Source organism: Aquarana catesbeiana, linkage group LG10, assembly GCF_042186555.1.
Source record: "Aquarana catesbeiana isolate 2022-GZ linkage group LG10, ASM4218655v1, whole genome shotgun sequence".
Classification (NCBI taxonomy): domain Eukaryota; kingdom Metazoa; phylum Chordata; class Amphibia; order Anura; family Ranidae; genus Aquarana; species Aquarana catesbeiana.
In genome coordinates, this window is record NC_133333.1 from 242,412,663 (window position 1) to 242,427,365 (window position 14,703).

General features: G+C 44.7%; 1 protein-coding gene across 4 annotated transcripts in view; it reads right to left on the reverse strand.

Moving 5' to 3' along the window:
• The window catches only part of CLSTN1 (calsyntenin 1), a 128,080-nt gene extending 117,127 nt beyond the window's left edge, over window positions 1–10,953 (reverse strand). For 3 of the 4 annotated variants that reach the window (XM_073603532.1, XM_073603531.1, XM_073603529.1), the window contains exon 1: window positions 10,594–10,953. In XM_073603532.1, the coding sequence (XP_073459633.1) occupies window positions 10,594–10,672 (79 nt within the window). In that variant the 5' untranslated portion in view covers window positions 10,673–10,953. The remainder of the gene's footprint in view (window positions 1–10,593) is intronic. The other variant, XM_073603530.1, reaches the window with a different exon arrangement.
• Between the last annotated feature and the right edge of the window lie 3,750 nt (window positions 10,954–14,703).

The window sequence follows — 14,703 nt, forward strand, 5'->3', positions numbered from 1 at the left end:
ACAAATCTGCGTGTCGCAAAAGGGCCAGCCCATTCGCTTGAATGCGAAAAGAAGTTCCTGCTCTTTTGCAGGCGACAAGCCCAATTGAATTTCCTGAGGACGCGGTTTGTCACGATTGGCGCAAAATCCTGTTGCTTGACAACATTGCGTTTGGGGTGCCATTGAAGAAGATCGGCACTCAAATGAGCGCTGCATGTTGTGCTTTGTACGTCATTCAGGATTGCAGGCAGAATCAGAGATATTGTAATATTTGCAAACAAAATGAAGGTTTCATATTTAGAATAATAAGAAGCTGTCAGGTTAATTACACATAGGTGGAGAATTACTCAAATTCCTTTATTTAGAGCCGAGTTCCGCTCGGGTAAAAAAAAAAAAATGAAAAATAAAACCCAAGAACTACAAACACTGTAGCTGCTGACTTTTAATATAAGGACACTTACCTGTCCAGGGAGCCTGCGATGTCGGCACCCAAAGCCGACCCGTCCCTCAGTTCTAGTTGCCTTGCGACTTCACAGCCTGTTTCCTACTGCGCATGCACGAGTTGCGCTGCGCTTTCTGAATAGTCCCTGCTGTCTTCTGGGACCTGTGCATCTCCCAGAAGGCAGCGCGGGGGGGGGGGGGGGGGATTCGTTGGACATTCCGTAGTTTGCTGCACAAGATTGCGGCGATCTTTCTCCAGAAGTGGGAGCAGATACCTGGATTTGACAGGTACCCGCTCCCCCCTCCTTTCTGAAAGGTGCCCGGGGGGCTGGGAATCCACACAAGTTCTATTTTTGTGTGGAACTCCACTTTAATTAAAACAATAACATTGCCAGTGCATGTTATCTCGGCTTGCAGAGCTTGAATTCATTAAATGAGTTTACCAAATATTGCAGAATATACAGCCTCATGCTACATAACTAAGCTCCATTTCATGCTGAATAAACTAAATTATTAATGTATCTTAAATAGAAAAACTATCTTTAGAGTTTTACTCCAAAAGCATTTTATTAAAATAAATTTAAGAAAAAAAATAAAAAAGAGGATTTAAATCCAATTAAAAAAAAAAAAAATCTGATTTTTCTAATTTAACCACTTGCCAACGGCTGGCTGTCCCAGGACGTCCTTGGCTTTGTGGGGGTATATCTGAATGATGCCTGTAGTTACAGGCATCACAGATATACCCCCACAAATATCGGCTTTTTCAGCCGGTGATTCCACTGCGATTGGCGAGTTGGAGAACGGATCCACCGACCCCGGATGTTCATCATAAAGATTTCTAGAGAGATAGAGTCCCTATGATCATCGGAGGCCGGGCGCAATGTTATGACGTCACGCCGGGCCTCTGCATTAAAAAAAAAAAGTGCCGCCTCGGCTGGGAAACCGTGATCGGTTTTTTTGTTTTTTTTTTTCTTTAAATTTCAGGCTTCCCAGCCTAGAGGTGAGATGTGAGGTCTTATTGACCCCATATCTCTCTGTAAAGAGGACCTGTCATGCCATATTCCTATTACAAGGGATGTTTACATTCCTTGTAATAGGAATAAAAGTGATCAAAATTTTTTTTAAAGTGTCAAAAATGTAAAGTAAAATTAACAATAAAAAAAAACAAAAATTTGTAAAGTGCCCCTGTCCCCGTGTGCTCACTAGGGCTGGGGAAAAAAATCAATTTTAAATCTTGAATCGAGTTGAGAGGTCAAATCGATTCAAAATTTCAGCAAATCGATTTTTTTAGATTCCTTTTTTTCCCCCCCATCAGGACCAGTGCTAAGGAGTTTTTAGATGAGGCCGTGGCTTCGGCCTAGTCCACGAGGCTGGACGCCGCAGTCTAGGCCGAAGCCGCGGCCTCGCCTAAAAACTCCTGCCCGCAGCTCCTCAGGACCGGCGCGGTGTCCAAAAAAAGAAAAATTCGATTCGAATCGTGAATCGAGTTTGTTTTAAAAAAAAAAAAAAAAATGGCAGAATCACAGAAAATCTCCCAGCCCCACACAGAAGCGAACGCATACTTAAGTCCCGCCCACATATGAAAACTGTGTTCAAACCACACACATGAGGTATCGCCGCGAACATTAGAGCGAGCGAGAGAAATAATTCTAGCCCTATACCTCCTCTGTAACTCAAAACACGCAACCTGTAAAAATTTTTAAAGTGTCGCATATGGGGATTTTTATGTACCAAAGTTTGGCACCATTCCACGAGCGTGTGCAATTTTGAAGCGTGACATGTTAGGTATCTATTTACTTTGCGTAACATCATCTTTCACATCATGCAAAAAAATTGGGCTAACTTTACTGTTTTTTTTTTTTTTTTTTTAAAGCACGAAACTGTTTTCTTTTCCAAAAAAAAAAACGTGTTTGAAAAATTGCTGCGCAAATACTATGCGAGCTAAAAATGCCGCCATTGTATTCTCTAGGGCAGTGATGGAGAACCTTGGCACTCCGGATGTTTTGGAACTACATTTCCCATGATGCTCTGGCACTCTGCAATGTAGTTGAGCATCATGGGAAATGTAGTTACAAAACATCTGGAGTGCCAAGGTTCACCATCACTGCCCTAGGGTCTTTGCTAAAAAAAAAAAAAAAAAACATATAATGTTTGGGGGTTCTATGTAATTTTGTAAAAAAAAAAAAAAAAAAGGAAATCATAGATTTTTATTATCCACACTGTAATGAATGCATCCCTTGTAAAAACATTTTAGTTCTCCGGAACATGTTTAAAAATTACAGAAATGGACTGTATGACCGGAAACAGGCTGCACAGCAATAAAATAATAATAAACGTTATTTTATATAGGGCCTTTAGGCTCGGTTCACACTGGTGTGATGCAAGAATCCGCACAGGTTCCTGACTCGCAGGCAGTTCACACTGCCATACGCGAGCTACTGCGGGTGTCAATACAAAGTTATTGACACCCCCAGATCGGTTCGCATATGGCGGTACGAACTCTCAGTTCTGACATTATTATACAGGATTTATATAGCGCCAACAGTTTGCGCAGCGCTTTACAACATGGAAGGCATTTTTATTAATAATAAAAATGAAGCTTTTCAAAAAGACAAGAGAAACAAAAAACACAAGAAATACACAGGATAAAAGAAAAGAAAAAAAAAAAAAAAAAAGGGACAAATTACGTGAAGACATAATATAGGAGCACCATATTTATTATAGCGATCATGTAAAGTAAGGGCTCCTTTGCAACAAACGTGGCCTAAAGTCCTTCAGGGAAGGAAGAAGAAATCTATCATCTGAAGGTCTGCAATGCGTATACCTACAACCCAGAGCCTGTCACTACACAAGAGTCCTAACACCGCCGGGTCCTTCCACATCGGTCCCCAGGATACAAGGCACAATGCATGCCTGTGACACCCGCAATCAGTGTGTGTGTGTGTGTGTGATGTGCCGTTCCCCAGGGAGGGGACTAATGAATCAGAGCGCACCACAGATGAGGTCTCTCTGACGACAGATTTCTGAGTAACCAGCACACACATCTATTGACTTCTCCAGACCACAGCAAACAGGAAAGCTATCGGGGAAATAATCTTGGAGGGAGGTGCAGCTTTGCAAATACAACACAGGAACAAACAGAGCAATAATAGGCTGGGAGGAAAAAAAAAAAAATACAATCTACAAGCAGCTGGCCCTTCCAAAAATAAACAATTTTATGTTACAGCAGATAAAACCCGCAAACACGGTCTAACCTGCTCGAAGCAAATATATTAACCAAAAAATATATATTTATTAATAAAAATAGTCATGCAATATAAATATTTGTTTTTTAATTATTTATATTATATGACTATTTTTATTATATTTTAGTTTTTTGTCACTTTTTTTTTTTTATTTATTTTTTAAATGTACAAAATAAATAAATAAAAAACGTGACAAAAAAATAAGAATAAAATTGTGACATTTTCATTAAAAAAATATATAGGAAAAAAAAAAAACACAATGAAAGCGCAATGGGCCAGTGCGAAGACATCCATAGAATTTAAAGAGATGCATTTTTCTTGCGCTAAAGGTGCCGATAATGGCCTACAAATTCATATTCATTAAGATTCATGAATTTTAAAAGTCAAATATATTACAATTGTATAAAATAAAATGATATAGATATATATATATATATATATATATATATATATTTCAGGTACTTATATAGCGCCGTCAATTTACGCAGCGCTTTACATATACATTGTACATTCACATCAGTCCCTACCCTCAAGGAGCTTACACTCTAAGGTCCCCCTAACTCACATTCATATATACTAGGGGACAATTTAGACAGGATCCAATTAACCTACCAGCATGTCTTTGGAGTGTGGGAGGAAACCAGAGTACCCGGAGGAAACCCACACAGACACAGGGAGAACATGCAAACTCCAGGCAGGTAGTGTCATGGTCGGGATTCGAACCAGCGACCCTTCTTATATATATATATATATCTATATATATCTATATATAGATATAGATAGATAGATAGATAGATAGATAGATAGATAGATAGATAGATAGATAGATAGATAGATAGATAGATAGATAGATAGATAGATAGATAGATAGATAGATAGATAGATAGATAGAGCTATATCATTTTATACAATTGTAATATATTTGACTTTTTTAAATTCATGAATTTAAAAAACTCAAATATATTACATTGTATACAAAAATATTATTATTTTTTTTTTTTTAAACTATCATTTTCGTGTTCAAGTGTATCCTGTATTTTTGGTTTCGCTACCAAAATTTCCATTCGGTGCACCTCTAGAGAAAAAGATATGCAACTGTTGGCATAGAGGGATAAAGAAAAATTCAGAATTACAGATCAAATTGTTTAGCCTTAACTGCAAAGATTGCTTTACTAAAAAAAAAAAAAAAATCCATACGACTTTTAGTAGCGATCGACTAACATCAATCCTTATGGCAACAAACAGCATGCAAAGTGCACCACAGCAACCAATCACATATCCTCTTGTTCAATCTTCTCTGAACTGATAAAAAAGGGTTTCACCTGATTTTTGGTGCTTCCGGTTATACCGAATTGCCGAATTGCACTAATAAAAAAAATTTGTGGGACCAAAAGTGTCAGCATGGCTTCCCAATCGATAACTATAACCGTACAATGAAGTGTGCGCTTTCACAAAAACTGGGAGGAGCTCAAGCAGATAAACACTGATCTAAAAATACAAAGTTCTAGCAAAATGAATGAGAACAGGAATCGCACTGATAGATGTGATACATCACGATGAAATCTATACATATTTATGTCTGCGGGTTTTGAAGGCAAAATAAAATATGATCAAAAGAATGCAGAGAAAACACATCCGTCCTCCAAACTGTACATATAATAGCTACAGACTTGTTCAGAGGATGGCATTCCTTCATTTCCTAGAATATTGTGATGCAATCTTTATACAGTACATCCCTTTTAGGATGCGGGGTTGCTCCTTTGCATTGGATGGGGTGGAAAGGGCTGAACGTCCTAAGAGATGACCTACAAGAGCAGCAATGCAGTGTGTGTGTAGCTGGGATGTACTAATAATACAAGGGCCACAAATAGGCACCAGGGAATGTGCCGACAAGATCAGGCTTCTCTGGCCATACAGGGACCCCCCCACCCCCACCAAACCTAAAGATGGCTACATAAAGGGGATTTTGTTAGCAATCGGACAACAAAAACGTCCTTTATTGATTCAGTACTTCCAGAAATACTAAATATGTCATCCAAATTCTACATGTACAGAATCCAATCCAAATTCTACATATTGAAGAAGTCAACAATGACCTGGGATTTCACCAACACAGGACAGTACGCTGTAAAAACGCAGCGATCTTCTCTGATAAGGTCAGTGACTTTGTTTCAGCTTTTCTTTAGGCATCTTCTGAAGACGCACAGCATAGACTATACAATTACCGACAGAGGCTTCTGGAAGCAGGTGTTATAGGGCTTTACAATGTTTTGCAACACAAGGATGAGAATAAGAGGCAGAGCGTCAAGGGATTGTACCAGGAATAATGTAACCTGCCAGATACCATGCATGCGCACTTTCCAGTATCCAGGAGCCTCCATGGAATACAGCTATTCTCTGATATCCAAGGACCCCTAGAGAGAGGATAGCAGGTCCTGATATCAGAAGGGTGAAAGAGGGATCCGGAGAGAAAGTAATAAGACATCTGGTGTGGTGGCAGCAAGAAAGGTATAAAACGCTGCTTAATCAACCTGACCATGCCCTCCCCTGACCTGTTTCGTCCCACCCACCAGGGCTTAGTCAGAGGTGTGAGGTAGGAGCTCTTGTCTTCCACCTCGGTGACTAAGCCCCAGTAGGCAGAGCGAAAAGTGTCAGTGGGTGTGGTCAGTGGAGCAGCGCTGGATGAGGCCGTCATTTACACCCAACATGGCTTGGTTGAGCAGCATCTCATACCCTTCTTACGGACACTTCCGGATGTGTAAAAAGGGGATACCAGCAGCCTCTTTCCCGAGCACCAGCAGGGGAACCACACCATATTATAGTCTTGTTTGGTGCAGCGCTGAAAGTGTTAACAGGTCACTCTGGGGTGGTGGGCCATCCCCTGGTACCATCACTGACCACTCTATTTCAGTCAGCTCAGCAATGTGCAAAAAACTCTCTGGTACCCAGGGGCCAACATACAATCCTAACTACGCTCTGACTTTCAGGGATTTCCAAACACAGAATGGGAGGTCCTAATATCAGGTGGGATCCAAGGAGAATATAATAAGACCTCTGGACTGCTAGGACATTGTTTGGATGCCATATACAGGCTGGTCGCAATACTCTGACACTCCATGTAAAAACCTATATACAGACGTATATTCTGTGGGTCATACATGGCCACTGGGCAGACTATCCCCGTCAGGGCCGCAACATGCCAATATTGCATCAGTCATAAGCCCTGGAATGTCTTCAAGCAGGCTTGATATCGTACGGTAATAGAGTACCAAGAGGTTCCTCATGTCCTGTAAACAGTGACCCCCCCCCCCAGGATGTGTCTTGAGAAGACTCCAAAAACATAAATAGGGATTAATCAGACCTGACAAACCTCAGGATGGACTTATGTTCGGTAATCCAGGTGCCATCCTATGTTTATGACATAACTGATGGCAACTCACATTAGGATTGGATTCATCCTTCCTTATTAGCGGTCAAAAAACTGAAACAGATTGGTCACCAAATATTGACACCAAATATAAAAACCTAAAGTGGCATATATTTTATAAATTCAACCTGCCAGGCACTAAGTACACCCCCTCTCCAATATCTGTGGACCACCACAGAATACCGGCTATTCTCTGCCATCCAGGAACCCCCATATACAAAACGACAGGTCCTCTTATGAGGGTCATTCTGGAAGAATGTAACAAGACATCTGGTAGGGTAGAACATTCCTTGGCACCACCAATGGGCAAAGGCTGTTCATAAAAATATTCAGCCACCCCACGTAAAAACCTAAACAAGCGTATATTTTGGGGGTTATAGCCACTGGGCACACTAGAACTTCAATGTGCCGATATGACCGGCATCACATCAGTCACCAAAAAATTCTGAGCAGGCTTGGCATCATCCGGTGCTCAGGAGGTCCCTCATGCCTCTAACCAGTGACCCCCAGCAGGTTTTACCCTGAAAATACTCCAGGACTATTATTACAAGAGATTATTCGGACTAGTCAAACCTCCGAATGGACTTGTCAAGATAGATAATCCAGGTGTCAAGTATTTGAGGGCCATCATAGAACATCAGCTATTCTCTGACATCCAAGGAGCCCCAAATACAGAATAGTAGCTCCTAACATCAGGCGGGTCACTAAGGGGTCGGGGGGGGGAATGTAATAAGACCTTTAGTGTGGTAGGGGATCTGTTAGCACCACCACTGCAATGTGTAGATATAACCTGCATCGCATCAATCACCAGCCAAGGCACATCTCGGTGCGGGTGGGACATCATCTGGTCTTTAGGTGACCATAGGTCCCTCATGCCCCATAAGCAGTGATTAATCTGACCTGCCAACCCACTGGATGGACATGTCCTGCTCAGTAGTCCAGGTACCATCACATGTATAGATCTGATAATATTGAGGCAGCCTATGTTAAAACTGGATTTGACTTTCATTACCGGAGGGCATACACGAACACTCGGGATATAATCTTTAGACAGATATGGCCTCCTGATCATATAACATTCAGACAACCCATGTAAAAATCTAAACAAGTGTATATATTGGGGGTGATAAATGGCACTGGACACAGTCGGGACCGCAATGTGCCAATATGACCGGCATCACATCAATTATCAACCCTTGGTATCATCTGAGCAGGCTTGGCATGATCAGGGGCCCCTCATGCCTCGTAACCAGTGACCTCCGGCAGGACTGGCCCCGAAAAAAAACTCCAACTATACATCGGGATTAATCAGACCTGGCAAACATCAGGATGGACGAGCCATGCTAGGTAAAACAAGTGTGATGTACATCCCCTCTCTGAATTCCAGGAGCCACCAGAGAATAGCAGCTATTCTTTGACAACTAGGGACCCCCCCATATACAGAATGGCAGCTCCTGATATCAGGAGGGTCACAGAGGGACCCAGGGAGAATGTACCAAGACCTTTGGTGTGGTAGAACATCCCCTGATACCTCTGAGCAAAGGCTGGTCCTATAATATTCAGAAATCCGATGTAAAAACCCAAACAAGTGTATATTTCGAGGGACATAAATAGCCACTTTGACAATCAGGACCGCAATGTGCCGTTATGACCAGCATCACATCAATCATCAGCTCTTGGTATCATCTGAGCAGGCTTGGCATCATCTGGTATTCAGGGCCCCTCATACATTGACCCCCACCTACAGCGCCCCTGAAAATTCTCCAAAACTATGAAGAGGGTCTAATCTGAGCTGGCAAACCTCAGGATAGACCTGTCATGCTAGGTGTTCCAGACATGTACACCTCCTCTCTCTAGTACCTGGGGGGCCACCATAGAATACTGGCTATTCCCCGACATCAAGAGACCTCTGTATACAGAACAGCAGGTCCCCATATCAGGAGGGTCACAGAGGGATCCAGGGACCATCAAGACCTTTATCCAGTTACCCCCAAGCAGGATTCACCCTAAAAAAAAAAATGCCCTAGGAGAATGTAATAAGGCCTCTGGTGTAATAAGACATCCCCTGGTACCACCACTGGGCACACTATGACAGGCAGGACTGCAATGTGCCAATATTATGGGCACCACTTCAATAATCAGTGCTGACATGCTTGGCATCATCTGGTGCTCAGAGGGGCCCCTCATGCCCCATAAACCCCTGACCCTGAAAAGACACCAGGATCAATAAATCAGGACAGATCGGGCCCGGCAGGATGGAAGTGTCCTCGGTGATCCCGGTGCCACCACAGGCATTATTATTATACAGGATTTATATATTATATACAGGCACCTGATAATATTGGGGGTATCCCATGTTTAGACTGGATTCCGCTTTCATTATCGGGGCCACAGACAGAAAAACCGGGGGGGTGTGATCTTCAGACAGCCACCTCCCAGACATTGAATATTCAGACCCCCCTCATGTAAAAACCAAAATATTCTGGGTGCCATCAATAGCCCTGGGGGGAGGGGGAAGTCATCAATAGCACTGGGGGGAGGGGGGTCATCAATAGCCCTGGGGGGGGAGAAAGGGGGAGAGGGGAGGCATCAATGGCCCTGGGGGGGGGGAGAAGAGGGGGGGAGAAAGGGGGAGAGGGAAGTCAACAATAGCACTGGGGGGGAGGGGGGTCATCAACAGCACGGGGGGAGGTGGGAGAGGGGAGGCATCAATGGCACTGGGGGGAGGGGGAAGTCATCAATAGCACTGGGGGGAAGGGGGTCATCAATAGCACTGGGGGGAAGGGGGTCATCAATAGCACTGGGGGGGGAGAAAGGGGGAGAGGGGAGGCATCAATGGCCCTGGGGGGGGGGGGGGGAGAAGGGGGGGGGAGAGGGAAGTCAACAATAGCACTGGGGGGGAGGGGGGTCATCAATAGCACGGGGGGAGGTGGGAGAGGGGAGGCATCAATGGCCCTGGGGGAGGGGTCAATGGCCCTAGGGGGGGTCATCAATGGCCCTGGGGGGAGGGGGAGAGAGGGGTCATCAATGGTCCTGAGGGGGGAGGGGAGGGATCATCAATGGCCCTGGGGGGGGAAGAGGGGAACAACAATGGCCCTGGGGGGGGGGAGGGGGTGTCATCAATGGCCCTGGGGGGAAGGGGGGTCATCAATGGTCCTGGGGGGGGAGGGGGGGTCATCAATGGCCCTGGGGGGGAAGGGGGGGGTCATCAATGGTCCTGGGGGGGGGGAGGGGGGGTCATCAATGGTCCTGGGGGGGGAAGGGGGGGGTCACAGTGCCAATCTCAGTGTCCCCATTACATACAATCACATCCCAGGAGTACTGTGATTCCTGGAACATAGGGGCCACCAAGGGGCCCCTGGACAGACCTGGTCCCCAATGGCCCCCAGATACCCAACCAATCAGCAGCCAGCGCTGGCTGTGCTGCCCTCTAGTGACCCTGGTTCTGTGGCCCCTAAGCAGGACACACCCTGAGGGCCCCCTTTTCCCCTCTCTGCTCACCTCTAGTGGCCAAAGCCCCGCACAGCAGGCCGGTGATGAGCAGCAGGCAGGCCGGGGAACACCGCCACATCCCGGGCATCTTCTCCACCCCGCTGTGATAAGCCGGTGCCGGTCTTCCCCCTCCTCTTCCCTCACTATTCCGGTAGGGGGGGGGGGTCAGTCCCGAGCTCCTCTCCTGATGTTTCCCTTTCCCGACCAGACGAGTGCCCTGTCCCCGTTCCGCTTCTCCGGTGCCGAGCTAAGATGGCGGCTTGGTACTGCTGAGAAAACGTCTCTGTGTCTGCGGGCACCGCGGCGACCAGCCCCGCCCACTCTCACCGCGACACCAAAACCCTGCAACGTTTGCGTCCCAGAGCCTCCCGGCCACGCCTTCTGCCGGCCTCTCTGGGTGAGGCGATTGGCCGCTTGTGGAACGCAGCCCGTTCCCGCCCACTGTGGGCTGAGGTGTGGTACGGGGAGCGGCCACGCCCCCCGCCTTAGGGGATGAGTTGAGGCAGCTTCACCTCTGGGCGGGAGACATTCCCTGCATCCTCCTCAGTGATGCTCTGCAACACGGGCACACCCTGCTTGGCTGCAGCATCCATTGCTAATATTACTACTACTGTGATCATCAATATTACTACTGTGTCATGTCCCCAGTATGCACGGGGTTTACAGTCCCAGTGCTGCCAGCTCAGCATCTTATATAACAGTGTGTAATAACAGACTGAGGGGCCACTGGGGCCCCCTGCTGTACCAATACCCTGTATGACAGTGTATAATAACAGACTGAGGGGCCACTGGGGCCCCCTGCTGTACCAATACCCTGTATGACAGTGTATAATAACAGACTGAGGTGCCACTGGGCCCCCTGCTGTACCAATACCCTGTATGACAGTGTATAATAACAGACTGAGGGGCCACTGGGGCCCCCTGCTGTACCAATACCCTGTATGACTGTATAATAACAGACTGAGGGGCCACTGGGGCCCCCTGCTGTACCTTCACCCTGTATGACAATGTATAATAACAGACTGAGGGGCCACTGGGGCCCCTGCTGTACCAATACCCTGTATGACAGTGTATAATAACAGACTGAGGGGCCACTGGGCCCCCTGCTGTGCTAAATGCCAATACCCTGTATGACAGTGTATAATAACAGACTGAGGGGCCACTGCCCCCCCTGCTGGGCCTTAACCCTGTATGAAAGGGTATGTATAAAAACGACCAGAGGGTTCATAGGGGCCACTGGGGCCCCAATGCAGTGCCATAGCCCACAGGCAGTGTATAATAGCAGCTGGAGGGTTATCCAAGAGCCCCAGGAGCCCCACCACTGTGCCATAGCCCAGTATGACTATAATAACAACCAGAGGATTTACTAGGGGCCCCACTGTTGTGCCATATCCCAGTGTAACAGTGTATAATAACAAAGGGTGCACCAAGGGCCACAGGGGCCCCAGTACTGTGCCAATGCCCTATTTGGCATATATAATAACAACCAGAGGGTTCACTGCCAGTTCCCTACAGTGCATACGTGAATCGCGCTGCGCTTTCTGAATGGGGCAGGGGGTTAAGGAGGAGGGGGGCCGAACTTCTGAAAGAGATTGCGGTGCAATCTCCCGGAAGTGGGGACAAGTACCTACTCCCCCGAAAAGTGTCAAATGTGGCACCGGAGGGGGTCAGATTAGCGGAGCTTCCACTTTTGGCTGGAACTCCGCTTTAAGGTGTCAGCATACCAAGACATTTTGGACAATTTCATTCTCGGAGAATGCAAGCCATGCCTTCTCCAACATCATTGCCTGACCTCACAAATGCGCTTCTGGAAGAATGGTCAAACATTCCCATAGACACACTCCTAAACCTTGTGGACAGCCTTCCCAGAAGAGTTGAAGCTGTTATAGCTGCAAAGGGTGGGCCAACTCAATATTGAACCCTACGGACTAAGACTGGGATGCCATTAAAGTTCATGTGCGTGTAAAGGCAGGTGTCCCAATACTTTTGGTAATATTGTGTATTTGCACTTGTCCAAACTCGGCCAATGTTAAAATATTCACACCTGGAATTCTGGAACTCATCTTTAAGTTAATTGTATACAGTGAGGCATGGTAGCAGACATACTGCATAATAGATCCTCTGTTAACATACGCTTTAAAAAAAGTCTTCTATAAACAGGGCGGTAATAGTGACTTTCAGAAATAAAGATGTTCTGCAGCAGCTGTGGTCTAAGTTACATATATTTTTATACTATACAGAAATCTATGTGTAACAACTGTGCAGCCTAGATAATGTTGCCTTCTAAGAATACTATTGTAACTGATATTATATTAATCTATTAATAAATAATGGCTAGACTAAGTTAATATTGTTCTGCATTTTATACCATTAAGCTATTATTAGGTACAAGGGCAAATGGATTTTGGCTTTGCTTTGCTTTTTGGCACTTAACATGCTTTTCACATGAATTAATAATGCATGTAAAGCACAATAGAAATCCAACAGTTAAAAACTATTAAACAACTATTTTTTTAAAAGTTTAATTTATGATTTATTAAATTGTATAGAAAAAAATCTTTCCTGTAAAGTTTAATTTATGATTTATTAAATTGTATAGAAAAAAATCTTTCCTGTAAAGTTTAATTTATGATTTATTAAATTGTATAGAAAAAAAATCTTTCCTGTAAAGTTTAATTTATGATTTATTAAATTGTATAGAAAAAAAATCTCTCCTGTAAAGTTTACGTTATGATTTATTAAATTGTATAGAAAAAAAATCTTTCCTGTAAAGTTTAATTTATGCATTTATTAAATTGTATAGAAAAAGAAAATCTTTCCTGTAAAGTAAATTGGTTGTTAATGTGAATGTTGTACATTTTATGTTACTTCAATAAGATGTTTCTCTCTTTTTACCAAATGAAAAGGACCCTAAAGCAGCCTTTGTTTCTGATTTTGGAGAGTGCACTTCATGAATGGGTGTTGACGGATAGGAAATGAAGAGGTTGCAGTTTAATTTGTCACCTTAGGTGTGACAATAGCTATGTTGACTCCTGAAAGGTACTGTAAATTGTAATTTAACGATGTTGTAGAGGACCTCATTTTAAAGTGAATTGAGCTGTGATCTCACCATTTGGGATCATTGATGCTGTAAACGTTTGCACATGGATTACCTGAATATTGATTTAGATTAAAATATGGCTGCCTTCAAGGGACCACAATACTTTGCTTTACAAGACGCTGTAGGGTTGGATTAACTAAAGCCGGCCATAGATGGATCGAAATTCAGGCGGTACAGCAGGAACCAGGCAAATTTTGACCCATGTATGGGCAGGCTGGTTGTATTGAAATCGATCTTTCGGTCGTCTTCAGTACAACCAGCCTGTTTTTTTTTCTTCTGAAAATTATTTTTTATTAAACAATTTTAAATAAAAACACACAAAAGGTACTCAGTACAAACTTACAAAAGTGCGACTGCAGGCTCAAAATAACAGACCGCAGTTAAAGTGGTTGTAAACCCTAGAAAAAAAAAAAAAACCCTGCAAGACAAAGGCATAATGAGCTAGTATGCATAGCATACTAGCTCATTATGAATTACTTACCTGAGATTGAAGCCCCTGCAGCCATCCTGATACCCCGCTCCGGCGGCCAACATCGCTCCCGGAGTTACTTCCGGGTATCGCGGGCTCCGGCGCTGTGATTGGCCGGAGCCGCGATGTCGTCACTCCCGCGCATGCGGCGGGAGCCACTGGCAATGACACAGTCTAACTTAAGCAACGGCACGTATGTGCTATTGCTTCAGTGTGCATGTGCCGATGACGTCGGCACATGCAAATACAGGGGATATCTCCTAAACCATGCAGGTTTAGGAGATATCCAGGGTAGATGCAGGTAAGCCTTATTATAGGCTTACCTGTAACAAAAAGTGGTTGTAAAGGGTTTACAACCACTTTAAAGAGGAGTTCCACCCAAAAATGGAACTTCTGCTTTAAGGGAAGGTGACCCCCTGACATGCCACATTTGGCATGTAATTTTTTGGGGGGGTTCCAGCTCCCTCTACCTCCTGGGGCACCGCGGCGCCGAAAGTAAGTTCACCTCCCCCCCCTCCCTCTCAGCAATCATCTGGGACACATCACAGGT